Raw genomic sequence first — 15,122 nt, 5'->3', positions numbered from 1 at the left:
GATTTCAGTATGGATTGCGCCCAGATCTCCATAACTTAGTGCCTTCCACGAGCATCTCTTGAAAGTTCATCCAGCCTTTTGTACTCCTGTTGGCTTCAAAGAACATAAGGAACGAGATAAAAAAAAAAGTCCTTTTGCCTAATGCGGCAATAAATAGGGAAAAACTACAGCAATACAAAGTTTTGTACCAATGCTATTATAAGTTCTGCAAAGTACAAAAATCTTGGTAGTGTGTAATGCTCTCAATGCAGATTTTCTACATAACTGGTGGTCCTGCTAAATTATCCATCAATTTTGGAAGACAATAGTGGAAGCAAGCCAAAGAGTAATAGGAGACAAAATCAGCCAATTGCCAAAAGATTTGTTGTTTGATATGTTGTGGGAAACAATAAATATAACAATAAGATATTACTCCCAGAAGCTCTCTTTGAGGAATGGAAAGAGAGTCTCCTGCCATTTCCTGTAGCTTTTCCAGAACATATGTTTAGGGTCTACTACTGCAAGTTTTAGCCATCCCATGATAATTTTAATGCAAACTGAGGTGACTGAAGCTTCCATAGTATGGTGTATAATAAGACAGAAATAGTACTGATGCTGTTGCTATTTTTCTATTTCAAAAGTTTACCCTTCGTTTCATTGGCGTTATGTGCTGGGAACTGTGTTCCTCCTGGATGCCTTAACACCTTAACCTAGTGAGCTAAGCCATGTTTCACAAAGGGTAACTTCCATTAAGCATTCAGATGTATTACATTTTCATTTTTTCGTGCACAGGAATGAATTTGTTGATGTTATATTTTTGCTATATTTTGGACGTCATTGTAGTTTTGTCATAGTGGCAGAAAATGAACAGTTAAAGTTACAACTTGTGATTGACAGTGCTACTAACTCATTAGCTTGTCAAGGATTTGGCACTTTGGTACATGTTGGAGAAGAAATAAATGCTCTGTTTCCATAATGAGTTGGGTCTGATTTCTGAGTTGTCAGGCTTCCTAAAGTTGTGTATCACTGCAGGGCATTTGAAGGTTTGCTTTTTCCTGTCTCCTTTCTTTTGCCAGCACAACAAAATAGAGAGAGAGAAATTTAGAAATGTACTGTGTAAGGGTTTTCAGCCTGTTCTGTTCATGCCAGCTTGCCTTTAAAGTGGGAATATGCAGGTCTTCTCGAAGCTGACTCAGGACCAAGATAGGACAAAGTATAATTTACTGTGGCATTCTTTTGCTGAAAGAAATATAAAATATAAATATTTCAGAACTTCAGTAGAGTTTTTATTCCCCAAAGTTGGCGGTTGCGCTTTGCTTACAGAACTGTTATAAGTGTTAGTAATACTGATCCATAAGTGATCATCAGTCACACTTGGCTGGAATGTTGATTTTATTAACTCTTGTTTCTAATATGTTTGGCTCACAGATGGAAGTGTTCCTTGCCCCCGCCCCCATAAACATACCATGTTTTGAAACGAGCCTAAAGTTAAAAGACTGAATGTACTAAATGGAAAAATTCTTGTTTCCCAGGTGTATGGTTGGCTACGTTAATGCAAGTTTATCAGTTTTTCTAGTGTACGATTTTGAACATCGTTCAGAACCATCATCAAATGGAAGTGAGTTCTCCGGCACGCCGTTAAAATATTGCAGGTAAAGAAATATATGCAGAACTACTGCCATGTGAATATTAATCTCTATTCTGTTGGTATTATTAGTATCAGTATAGCTAGTGAATCGTAGGAGCTCCCGCCCTCCACTCCACTTTCCCTCCAGGTAAGCAGCAGGAACCCACCGACCGTGGGTGGGGCGTCAGGCAAGTGCTACCACCCCACTGCACCATTCACAGCTGCCCAGGAGCTTGAGCTATGAATCAGGAAGTCTGCAGTTAAATTCTTCTTCCATGAATTCCTGAGATGGCTATAGACCTGTTCCACCACTGTATTCTCCACTTTCTGGCTTTAAATTTTGAAGGCAGGGATTGTAACCCCTATAATTTCTCAGCCTGCGAAAATACAGCACAGCACTAACAGCTACTGTCTCTTCCGACATTAAACCCAGAAAACAATGGAGGAGGTGAGGAAACAGAATCTGGGTGGTGGGGGAGGAAGGGAGGAAGGAATTGAAAGAGCATGGCCATTTATCCTGCTCAGTTATTATATGCAAAGTTGAAAGATTCTATGAGATTTTTTATCCTATTGCTATTTGTTGCTGCTTTTTTGCACTTCAATAGTTGTCTAGACAAAGATATTGGAAAACGGGGTTGTTTGTGTTCATGTAGATTAAACATAGTTTATTTTGCACTGTTGCCAAGTTTCCTTACTCAGATATGTAGGAGGAGGACATGGTTTCAACAGACACTGCAACCTGACAAATCTATGGTGACAGACAGCAGCCCTCAGAACAGGATCCTGGGTCCAGAAGCAGTTCTGCTTCCAGATCCTCACTGTCTATCTGCCTCTTTTCTCTCCCTCAATTGGTGGTATAGAACCAGAGCACTGTGTGCTCAGGAGGGCAGAAGTGGAGTGAAAAAGACAACTGTAGCCCTAGAGGAGCCTCATGCATAGGTTGAACTCCTTCAGATGTGCAGGGTTGGCACTTCTTTGCCTGTCTATTGCTTATTTCTTATGTAAGAAAATAAGAAGAGCCTGGCTGGATGAAGCCAAAGGCCCACCTAGTCCACCATTTTGTTTTCATGTTGCCTGCTCAGATGCCGATGCCAACAGACCTAAGGCAGAATGCTCTTGCATTTATGGCCTGGCATTCATTGCGCTGAGATGGACAAGGCTAACTTCCTGTTTTGTTTTGTTCTTAGGTACAGAGACTATCGTGACCCCCCTCATGCTCCAGTGCCCTACGGCTATACGCTACAGTTTTGGCATGTCTTAGCTGCACGGTTGGCTTTTATTATTGTATTCGAGGTAAGTTTTAGGACTAAAACAAATTTTGCAGACTTCCAAACTTTATGTTAGGTTTTGAAATCTATTATCATCCTATAGATGAGGAAAAAAGAATGATCTCCTAGTTCATTCTAGTGCAACAGATCTCAGCACAACATAGGATTTATTGCACGTAGCATGCTGGTCAGTTTCAGGGTCAAGTCCCAGTTTTTGAATTTGTGAGGTAACCTAAATGCTTCATTTTTTAAAACACCCTTTTCTTACTGTCAGAAAAGGGAAGGAAATCAAATAATGATTATCCTCTTTTTATTAGCATTCTGGATATTTGGTTTAGAATTAGTATTATGTGCTTAGGCAGAAACTTGTTAAAATGTTTGTAGTCAATGGATTGTATAATTCTTGGTAAAAGAATAATTAGTAATTAATGCCATTTTGCATTTAATCAAATATTGTACTATTTCCCCATATTGTTAGTATGCTGTTTATGACTAGTTTTGTCAAATAAGCTGTTGCAACATAATTATTTTTATTGTGAATGAAATGAAAACTCCAGCAATCCAAAATGTGGGGGCATGACTGAATAATTAAAAATTAAAGACTATTTAAACCAGCAAAGTCCACCGTGCTGTGAATATTTTCAGATAAATTCAGTTATAAATAAATATTAAGAGGCAATCCTAGTTTAAAGAGAATTAACATAATTTGAAAAACTACTGATAAATCATAAGGACCATTAACTGTCAAAGATTTGGAAATTGCTTCTTAAATACGATACTTAATCAGAACAAGTAAAAGAATTCATGATTAAGTGGGGGTGAGACATAAGACTATCTGCGGGGAGACATACAAGTTTGCTTTGAAGAAAAATATAAAAGAAAACTGCTATGCAACAGACAGTATGTAACAGCAAAGATTATCCAAATAGATGCTTGAAATGCTGGTGGTGGGAGGGGAATTGGGAATTATGGTTGCATATGGTGAGAATGTCTTTTTGAAGAGATACTATAAAAACAACCTTAAATAGTAAAAATTGTGGGATATTTTTTATTTATTCTACTTATGTCATAAAATTATACTTCTTGATTGTAGGAAAAAACCCTCAAAGTGGATATGAGACACCATTAGCCCCAGAGTTTTTCTTATTAAATTATTTAGGCAGTTTACTGAAATCTTGCCTCCATTAAGAGGCAGTTCTCCTATGGCTCAGGCACAGTGGTCACCAGGTTAATTTTTCTAGAAAAAAGAGTGCTGGAACTCACCATGAACGCCTCCCTTGTTCTCTTATAATGGCAATGGTGCCCACCTGAGAGGTGCCAGAACTGAGTTCCTGTTGAAAAAAGCCCGGGTTGGTTACCAAGGTGTAGCCCTGGATTTTAATATGGTCATCAACTCTGCCACTGTAGCCCAAGAGGCAACCAGGGTCCTTACTGCCTGTTTGCTCATCCCCCATCTTGTTTTTCCTCCGTTGCCAAGGGTCTGGCTTACCACGACATCTGAACCTGAGCTCATGGTTAAACTTTCTCCTCACTCCGACTCCCGGGTTGGTGCCTCCGGTAATGGCGGAATTCCTCTGATCGGGAGGAATTTGCCCCGTGGGAATCTGGGTCTGGCCGCCACGGCGAAGGCGGAGACCCATAAAAAATTGCAGGCGGGAGAAGCCTGTGAACGTGGGATTCGGCGGGCACCTTTTGCGCCTCCCCTACTCGCGGGGAAACCCGGTTTCGGGGGTCCGGAGCGACGTGGGGTGAGCGGCGTGGTGCTTCGAATCGTCTGCTTCTTCCAAAGAGCGAAGCCACATAGCTGTTGTCGGAGAGCGCTGACTTTTTCCTGTGGACAATTTGATTCTAAAGTAACTACCCGTGAGTAGAACTGAAGCAGGAGAATCGGATTTGTAAACGTTTAATTTGGTATCGTAACGGGGAGGTTCAAAACAGGAAGTCCGGCTTCCCCTTTTGTAAATAGACTGAAGCAATGAGGCTGCAAGCTGAAGTCTTGGAAAGCCTATTGTAAAGGACTAAATTTCCATCGGTAAAGAATATTAAACCCCCCCTTGGAGGCAGGAGAAGAGGGGGGGAGTTGTGAACTAAATAAGCCTGTGGGAGAGAGCAAAGAGAGTTAAAATACCGCCGCTCAGACCCTGGAAACGGGCTGCTAGCAGGACTGACGTTTTTTGGAACGTTCACTGACAGCGATTGTTCGTTGACAGCTAGCTAATAAGAGAAATACATTGTTTCTACTGTCTCCGTCTGCTTTTAAAAAGGAGTAAAAGTAACTGAAAATTGAAACTAACTTCATTGCTTGAGCTGTGTTTAAAAAAATGACATTACTGACTAACTTAAATAGAAACTGTTTCCCTCTAGAGGAAGCCTTTGAAACTGTTACAAGAGCTGGGCTGGGGGAATTTCCAGCTGCAATATAAAAAAACTGTGAGACTTTGGGACTGACCTTGAATCGGTTAAGTGTTATGGTTAATGGAAAGGAAAAAACTGACCAGTCAATTCTTGAAAAAACATTAAGGTTTGGGAGGACTTGGCAGCAATCTAGGAGAGCCTCAACATCAGGCCCCCCTGCTTCTTCTACTACTGCTTTTGTACCAGCATATTCAAAATTAAGAGGGATGTCGATAGAAGAGGCCTTAGCGGTTGCATTCAATAAGATAAATGATTCACTGGAACAGCTTAACAAGAAAGTAGACGTGACACATCCGAAAGTGGAAGCTGCAACTACTAAAATCAATTTAAATACAGACAGTATAAATAATTTGGGACAAAAGGTGAATATCAATACAGAAACCATCCAGAAATTGATACAGGAATCTACTTTGACATGGCAGACTGCGGCGGAAGCTAGGGAGAAAGCTGTTGCTGCTGAACGTAATGTAACACAATTGGAGAGAGAGAGAGTCCCAGCCTTACAGAGGCAACTGGATGACCATAAGTCGACGCTTGCTATGATTGAGCTCAAAGAAAAACAAACAAATTTGAGGATCAGAGCCCTACCTGAGTTGGAGAAGGAAAGTATGATAGATTTCCTCACACAGGAATTTGCTGATTTTTGGGACTTGGACTTGGGTCAAGAAGAGATTAAAACTGTGAGGGCCTTCAGACTTGGAAGAGGAGGGAAAAAAGAGAAGAACAGAATAAGAGACTGTTGGCACTACCAGAAGAACCTAGAAGTACAACAGCCAAAAGTGGAAATTTTTAAAGATGCCCCGAAATACCTTTTGGATCTTATGTCTAACTACGGAGATTTGGCTGCCTTGTTGAGAAGGAATAAAATCATCTTCAGGTGGGAGTTTCCCCAAGGTCTACTCTTCAGCTTCAAAGGAAGGAAAATAAAAATAAGATCAGTAGAAGACAAAGTAAAGTTTTTGTATAAATACGAAGATCTGCAAAAGGGACTTGGAAAAGAGCTAAGAGCATCGGACAGAAGATCACCAGGTTGACGGACTATATGAAACTGGTGGAAATGACTGGCAGAATCCGAGACCAGGGAGAAGAGTCGGTGGAAGAAGACTGGAAAAAGTTTAAAGACTTGTGGTGGGATAATGAGCTGCTTGTGCGTTAAAGCTTGATCCCTCAGACCTCACTCAGTGTAGTGAAGCCCTGCCTTGAGCGGAGCCCTTTGGGGTGGCTCCGTCAGTCGCTGGTAGAATCTGACAGTGGGCGTTTGCGGAAACGTTTCCAACATAAAAGCTGTTTCACGGACATGCGCCTCCTGGATTCTCTGCGTGACAGTTTCCGGCGAGGGGTGGGGGTCCTTAAAGGGTGTCCTGATACCTCCTCACTGTTCTCACTGGAAGTATCCCAGAGCCTCCCCTCCGACTCCCTTTCCTTTGGAGCTCCCGCACTCCCCCTACTGGTTCCCTCTTCTGCTGAACTGTCTCTCCTATTCTCCTGGAGCCTTCTCACCACCTGTCCTTCCGATGGCAGTTCCCTGACATCCACCTCCCCCCCAGGGCCCCCTTCACCCCCTCCCGCCTCTTCTCTTACTGGCGGCGAGGACGGAAATCCCTGGAAGGAACTCCCCTCATCCTCCGAGGATTCAAACACTTCTAACCACGGCCTTCCGTCTCTTTCCCCATCTTCCTCTCCTTCGTCGGAATCTGTTTCCACCTCCACCCCTGACTCCGGGAACCCTTCAAACTCCCCTTCCTCATCTGTAGTCCCGAAGTGTTCCCTCCTAAATCTTGCCACTGGTTGTGGTTTTCTTGGGAAACGCCGATGAAACGTTTCTATTAAAATCTCGTCTTTGACTTCCTCTGCCGGTACCCATGTGTATTCTGACTCTTCCTCCCCCTCCCATTCTACCAAGTATTCCACCTGATTTCCCTTCCACCTGGAATCAATGATCCCTGCCACATCCATGTTGCGTTCTCTCTCTTCTATGACGGGTGTCCGGGTGACCTCCCTCTCATGTTCCCCCCACTCACGTCCCTCTCTGTACGGCGACAGTAATGACCTGTGAAATACTGGGTGCAATTTCATGTGACTGGGCAATCGGAGTTTGAATGCTACTGGGTTGACCTGCTGTATGACCTCAAAGGGTCCCAACCGTTTGGGTCTCAATTTCTTACACCCTCCCTTGAACGGCAGTCCTTGGGTGGATAGCCACACCCGGTTACCCACCCTTATGGTTTCGCCTTCCCTCCTATTTCTGTCTGCTTGCTTCTTATATTCTTCTTTGGCTTTCTCTAAGTTGAGTTGGAGCTGACGGTGGATCGCTTCCATCTCTTCAACAAAATTTTCCGCTGCAGGTACACTCCACCTCCCCCCTCCTTCTCCTGGAAATGCCCGAGGATGACACCCATAATTGGCTAGAAAGGGACTCATCCCTGTGGACACGTTCTCCGCGTTGTTGTAGGCAAATTCTGCCAGAGGTAACCTGTCTACCCAATCAGTTTCTCTGTCCTTTACATAACACCTCAGATATTGTTGCAAAACCCCGTTTGCCCTTTCTGCTTGCCCATTTGTTTCTGGGTGCCTGGCGGTGGAAAAACTTACCTCCACATGCAACATGCTCATTAGTTTCCTCCAGAACCTGGAAGTAAATTGTTTTCCTCTGTCGCTCAAAACCCTCAAGGGGGCGCCATGCAACCTAAAAATGTGCTTCACAAACAACCTTGCGGTTTCTTCCGCTGTCACTGCATGTGAACAAGCTATAAAGTGGCACATCTTAGTTAGTAGATCTACCACCACCATGACCGCGGCTTTCCCTTTGGATCTCGGTAGATCGGTCATGAAGTCTATGGATACCATCTCCCATGGCCTTTCTGGGGTGGGTAAGGGTTCTAATAACCCTGCTGGCGCCAACCTCTCTCCCTTTGCTCTTTGGCACCTGTCGCATCCCCTGACATACTCCCGCACGTCTTCCCTCACCTTGGGCCACCAAAACTCCCTGGTAACCAACCACATGGTCTTGTGCTGCCCGAAGTGCCCCGCCGTGGGGCTGTCATGCAACTGTTTGAGCACCCGCCCTCTTAGTTCCCCATCTGGTATGTAGAGTGCCCCTTTGTAATATAGTTTTCCGTTCTTTTCCTCAAAACCCCCTGCGTTCTCACCTGTCTCCCTGAGTTCCCTAAGTTTTTCTTGGGCATATTCATCGTTCTCAATACCCTCTACCAGTTCTCTTTGCCCCACCAATGCCGCCCCACAAACCCAGTGGTCCTCCGAGATGATATGTCTTTCTTCCGCCCCTCCTTCCCCCTCCAAGTACTCAGGTTTTCTGGAGAGAGCGTCCGCCCTGACATTCTCAGCCCCTGGCACGTAGCGAATTTCAAAATTGAACTTGGAGAACTCTTGCGCCCATCTTACTTGTCTCTGGTTCAATACTCGGGCTGTCCTCCAGTATTCTAGATTTTTGTGGTCTGTCCGCACTTGAACCTTGTGTTGTGCCCCAATCAACAGGTGTCTCCATCTCTTGAACGCTTCGTGGACGGCGAGTAATTCTCTGTCGTACACTGTATAATTCCTCTCGGATTTGTTCAATTTCCTCAAGAAGAAGGCACACGGTCTCCATTCTGACGTATTCGGTCCTGGCTGCAGGAGCACGGCGCCCACCGCTCTGTCAGACGCGTCGGTTTCCACCCTCATCGGCTGCTGCAGATCCACGTGTAAGAGTTGTTCTTCCGAAGCAAACGCCCTCTTTAAACTTTCGAAAGCTCGCTGCGCTTCTTCCGTCCAGACAAATTTCTTCTTACTGCTGAGACAATCCGTGATGGGGGCTGTTAAGTGGGCGAAGTTCTTGATGAACTTCCGATAGAAGTTTCCGAACCCCAAAAACCTCTGCACATCTTTCTTAGTTTTCGGTGGCCTCCATTCCAGCACCGCTTGCACCTTGCTAGGATCCATGGCCAGCCCCTTGTCCGACAACCGGTACCCTAGGAATTCCACCTCCCTGGTGTGAAACTGACACTTCTCCAGTTTCACCCACAGCTGGTTTTCTTGCAGTTTCCTCAGTACCTCTCGTACATCTCGCACATGCTGCTCTTCATCCTCTGAGTACACCAGTACATCATCCAAGAACGCAGCGCAGTTCTTGTAAAGCAATGGTCCTAGTACGTGATTCATGAATGATTGAAATACTGCCGATCCCGCCTGGAGGCCGAAAGGCATAACGCAGTACTCAAATGCTCCCAAGGGGGTGAACATAGTGGTTTTCCACTCATCTCCCTTTCTCATACGTATCAGGTTATACGCCCCCCTCAGGTCCAGCTTGGTAAAAATCTTCCCTTTTCTCACCCGGGTCAGAATGTCATCGATTCTGGGCATAGGGAAAGTCACGGGTTCGGACACTGCGTTTAGGGCCCGGAAGTCCACAATTAATCTTGGTTTGTCTGAATTTTTTTTGTCCACAAAGAACACTGGGCTACCCCCCACCGCTCGTGACTCTCTGATGAACCCACGCTTGAGGTTTTTGTCAATAAACTCCCTAAGCTCCTGCATCTCCCTGTCAGACATTGCATACACCTTGCCCACTGGCAATTGTGCTCCTGGGAGTAAGTTGATGTGGCAGTCAAAGGGTCTGTGCGGGGGTAGTTTATCTGCTTCCCTTTCGCTGAAGACGTCGGCAAAATCTGCATATTGTCCTGGTACCCCACCTTGATCCGTTGCTTCTATCTTTGCTAACGTGGCCTGAGTGCCTACTTGGCCCCCTTTTTCCGTGCAGTGTCCCATACAATGTGCTGACCCAAAGGAAACCACTCTCTGATGCCATCCCACAAGCGGATCATGCAGCGCTAGCCAGCTCATCCCCAAAATGATGGGCGCTCCTCCCAAAGTGGCTATATTAAACGCTATCAGTTCCGTGTGTCTTGCCACCCTCATTGTCATGGGGACAGTCTGCTGGTTTACTTCTCCCCCCAACAGCCCCCTCCCATCAATCGTGGTCACCTGCAGGGGATTTTTTAAAGGGATGGTCTGTATCTGATGTGCAGCTGCAAACTCCTTACTCATAAAGTTGCAGGAGCTGCCTGAGTCTAATAGCGCCTTCACCTTTAGTGGGTGTCCGTTTGCCAGCTCCAGCAATACCTCTATTACAAGAGCTGGTCTTGGGGGTTCTGGCGTGGGCACATTTACTGTTCCTTGGCCTGGCTGCTGTGCCCCGACGGTGGCAGCCAGGCGTTGGCTTTTACTTGCTCCTTAGCTCCTTCTCCCTCCTCCCCAACAGCTCCCGCCATTCCTTGCCATTCCTTTCTTTGCGGACAAACTCTGGCAAAGTGACCTGGCTGTTGGCAGAGAAAACATTTCTTGGCGCCTTTTCCCTCCTTCTTCCGCCCTTCACTGGGGTTTGAAATTGCGCGCGCGCGCGCTGTTCCGATTTCCATCGGCTCTGCTGGCAGAGAAGGCTGCTCTGGAATCTCTGGAATGCGGAAATCCCTCCAACGCTCCCCTTTCCCTTCCCGCTTCTCCAAGGCTCTGGCCTCTTGGCGTGATCCTATGGCCAGCGCTGATTTAGTCAGATGGTCCATAGACTCCGCCCTGGGCCCCCGGGAAAGTTCGTCTTTCACTGCCGAAGATAGTCCTTCTTCGAACAGCATTTGTATCGGTTCCGCTGACAAATCCCAACCTAATTTATGGATCAACATGGTGAACTCAGTCCAGTACTCACGGACAGATCGGTTCCCTTGTTTACACGCCATTAACTGCCTGCGCGCCACTCCCTGCTCAATCTCGCTGGAAAACATCAGATCCATGGCGCGAAAAAACTTCCTTGTGTCCCTTAGGGCTTCATTATTGGCTGCCATTAGTGGCCTCACCCAATCTTTTGCCCCGCCTTCGAGATGCCCAATCACATAAGCAACCCTCGAATCCTCATCAGGAAAATCATCAAACTGCAGATTGAGGGCATATTGCATCTCTGTCCTGAAGGCTTGATAATTCCTGGGATCACCCCCAAACTTCTGCACCAGTCCAGGCACTTTCCTCGAGAGCTGGGCGGCTTTCCCCTTTTCTGCATCATGAGCCCTCCTCTCCTCAAGCCTCGCCGTTTGCAGAGCTAACTGTACCTCCAACATCCTGTACCTTTCTTCCAGGCTAGGACCGGCTGCAGCTGCTCCCCCATCTCCGGCTCCGGCTGGGTTGCTCATGATGCCTCTCTTTGCACAAGCTGCTTTCAGGGACTGTCAGATTGCTGTGGTGGGATAATGAGCTGCTTGTGCGTTAAAGCTTGATCCCTCAGAGCTCACTCAGTGTAGTGAAGCCCTGCCTTGAGCGGAGCCCTTTGGGGTGGCTCCGTCAGTCGCTGGTAGAATCTGACAGTGGGCGTTTGCGGAAACGTTTCCAACATAAAAGCTGTTTCACGGACATGCGCCTCCTGGATTCTCTGCGTGACAGTTTCCGGCGAGGGGTGGGGGTCCTTAAAGGGTGTCCTGATACCTCCTCACTGTTCTCACTGGAAGTATCCCAGAGCCTCCCCTCCGACTCCCTTTCCTTTGGAGCTCCCGCACTCCCCCTACTGGTTCCCTCTTCTGCTGAACTGTCTCTCCTATTCTCCTGGAGCCTTCTCACCACCTGTCCTTCCGATGGCAGTTCCCTGACAAGACTATTTATAGAAATATTGTAAAATTAATGAATGTTAGAAAAATGTTGGAATGAAGTTATATGGCTTTAGTAGAAATGTTATAAGGAATTAAGTATAAATAGATTATTAGAGTATTAGGGAAAAATAAGGTTAGAATATGTTAAGATAATTATAGGATAGAAAACAGAGGAAGATGGAAAGGAATTGCTGAAACAATCAACAGAAGTGGAAAGGGAGGTGTGAGGAGGTTGTTGAAACAAGTAAATGAAAGATATGACATTGAAATGGTATGGTGTGTGTTAAAGTGTTTTTGTTTAGTTTAGTTTATGATGTTAGGGTTGTGTAATGTTTTTATGTTGTATTGTATTGTGTGTTTTTTTGTTTTTTCTTTCTTTTTTGTAGTGTTTAAAAGTAATAAACATTATTTTTTTAAAAAAAACTTTCTGCTCACTCCTCAGAGTGGTCCCAATGAAGAGCCCCCAGATTGGGAGCCAGTAATTCCTTCGGCAGTGTCCCAGAGCTCTTCCACCTGCTTTCCAAAGTCAGGTGCCTCCATTACTCAGCTTTGGGAAGGCAGTGAGAGGGCTCTGGCAGCGTCCCAGATCCCTCATGCCTCCTTTCCAAAGCCCAGCACTTCACTTTACCTTACCCTGCTTTGGGAAGGTGGCACGAGGGCTGTGGGACATTGTCAGAGCCCTCACACTCCTTACCAAAGCCTGGTAAGTGAGGAATACCTGCTGGGTGCACTGGTGGGGAAAAATATAAATAAACTGTGAGCAAAGAACTGTGACTCCCCATTCATTTATTTCCCCCAGCCCATGTAAGGTTGTGATTACAAGTTGCAGGCTTACTGTACTGTATGAAAAAGAAACAGTACAGGTTGTGTTTTTTATCGGTATTAATCATTCTTATGCTCAACAGAATTGTTGGAAGTAAAAATGGAAATATGAAAAAAAAGTATTGGGATGTGTTATATATCTCAGCGAAAAAGCCTATGCTTTCCTAGCAAACGGGCCAGTCCCAATTGTTTCCAAGTAATGTTGACAATACTGAGCTCAGATGGGCTGGTGGTCAGACCTGGCAGTTTCCTGTGCTCCTAAGAGATGGACCAAAACGTGAATGCATAAATAGAGGTGCAATTGCAAAGACTGCATTTGTACAGATTTTTCTTAGCTAGGCGTATTTATTTAAAAGTATTCCATATCTTGTTGAACTTTTATGCTTAATCTACACACGTTTGTTTGTTTTCTACAGCACCTGGTGTTTTGTATAAAACACTTGATTTCCTATTTAATCCCAGATCTTCCTAAAGATCTGAGGGATCGTATGAGAAGGGAAAAGTATCTGATCCAGGAAATGATGTATGAAGCAGAACTGGAGCGTCTACAGAAGGAACGGAAGGAAAGGAAGAAAAATGGGAAATCTTATCACAACGAGTGGCCGTAACTAAGCTGGGTGAGCATTTCTAAATGATACGTCAGTTCAACAGTGTGAAACAAATTGCCCTGATAATTTGAGAAACTCTCTAATCTTTAATACAATCAAGAGTTTAGGTAACTGTTTTGTGGGCTTGAACATAACAAGTCTGAAAATATAGCTAGCCTATCCTATTACTTGGGGTGGATAACCTCTGGCTCGCAGTGTGTTACCAGTCAGCCACTAGGTTTAAAAATTGCGTTGCATATTTTTTACCATTCTAGTAATGCTCAACATAACCGTACCAAGCCTAATAGTTTAACTATAGGAGGCAAGGTGAGAAATAAGAGAGTTAAAGCCTACCATTATAACTCAGGTAACCAACAATACAAATTGTGTTGCATTATGTTATGCAAGGTCCATCCATTCTAGCATCAGTTTACTCCTTTTGTATGGTTTCCTGGTGATTAAAAACTCTCAGAGTGGTATGTAGGCTTTGTTCAATAAAACACAGGAATAGAGTGTAAGGTTTTCAGAAAACATCTTTGCATTGGCTTAATAAAATGCAATTTATTTTAGTTTGTTCTTTTTATTATTATGTACTTTTGTGTTCTGAACCACCCTGTGACCTACAGATGAAGAAGGGTGGTATATAAATTGAAGAAATAAAATAATTTGTTCTATTGGCCCAGCAAAAATTACCTTTTACTGTATTACTGTGTGTTTTTGAGCTTACATAAATCTCAGTCTGAAGGATCAGCATAATGTGTTGCTGCCACTGTTCACAGTGAGACATATTGTTTGATAATGAGTCCTCTTTCTAAGCAACAAGTTTCCCCTTTTGTCCTTCATCAGATTAAAATACATGCAATCCAATTACAGTCCCCCCAAAGACAAAAATTGTGGCCTTGAATCCAGTTAGAGATTCACATTTGCTTAATCTTACAACTTGTTTGTACATAATGCAATATCCTTGCTATTTGGTTGCATACATGAATTGTGTCTCCTCTTTTCCTGACCGGATGCTATTTTTTGTTGTCGCTGCTGCTGCTCCTTACATTTGCAGGTAGGATACCTATATTCCATTTGCTTACTACAGTTCCACGAGAACACTACCTTCAAGAGAATGAACAAAAGATGCAACCTCAATGCATGCCACAATCTGACATAGCAAACAGGACAAAACATGTCAAGGAGTTTTACTGTGAAATCATCTTGCAGTCTGCATATGATTGCTACTCGTATGCCATTCTAAACAAGCATGCAACTCCAGTTTTTAAAATCAAGAAACTTATATACCGTGGACTATTTTTCAGCCTGTTTGCTACTCTTTTGCATTATGTTCCTTGTCACTTTTTCAACACTTCCAATAGTAAATAGACATAATAAATCTGGGTACTTTAGCAATGGCTATTATAACATCTCCTATTAAAGTACCATATATATCAGACACACTGATTACATATCTGGTAGCTCTTTGTTTTCATTTTTTTTGAGGGAAGATATTATATATCATACATATGTATAATATATATAAAGTATATAGAGATTGTTTATTGTAAATAGCAAAACAAAAAACAAAAAAAAGCTCTATGGTTAAGAATGTCAAATTTTCACACTTAAAATATACCATCAACATAAAGCCATGTTTAATGCTTCAATAATGTGATAAGCTTTAAAAATAAATTATGGATAAAATTCTTGCTTTTTGTGTCTTCAAAAATTATTTTAAAAATCTAAGTTATTGGATATTTAATATGACATATGTCTTTTTAAATTTGATCATGTGATGGATCACGTCACCTTT

General features: G+C 43.9%; 1 protein-coding gene across 2 annotated transcripts in view; it reads left to right on the top strand.

Annotated features, from left to right (window-relative positions):
• Positions 1 to 15,017, top strand: part of ANO4 (anoctamin 4) — a 167,766-nt gene extending 152,749 nt beyond the window's left edge. For both annotated transcript variants that reach the window (XM_079991894.1, XM_079991895.1), the window contains 4 exons: positions 1,512 to 1,631; positions 2,794 to 2,899; positions 13,154 to 13,354; positions 14,382 to 15,017. In XM_079991894.1, the coding sequence (XP_079848020.1) occupies positions 1,512 to 1,631; positions 2,794 to 2,899; positions 13,154 to 13,345 (418 nt within the window). In that variant the 3' untranslated portion in view covers positions 13,346 to 13,354; positions 14,382 to 15,017. The remainder of the gene's footprint in view (positions 1 to 1,511; positions 1,632 to 2,793; positions 2,900 to 13,153; positions 13,355 to 14,381) is intronic.
• The last annotated feature ends 105 nt before the right edge of the window (positions 15,018 to 15,122 follow it).

The sequence above is a fragment of the Podarcis cretensis genome, assembly GCF_951804945.1.
Source record: "Podarcis cretensis genome assembly, chromosome: 10".
NCBI lineage: Eukaryota > Metazoa > Chordata > Lepidosauria > Squamata > Lacertidae > Podarcis > Podarcis cretensis.
The sequence above is the reverse complement of the archived record's forward strand: the minus strand, read 5'-3'. Positions and strand labels throughout refer to the sequence as shown.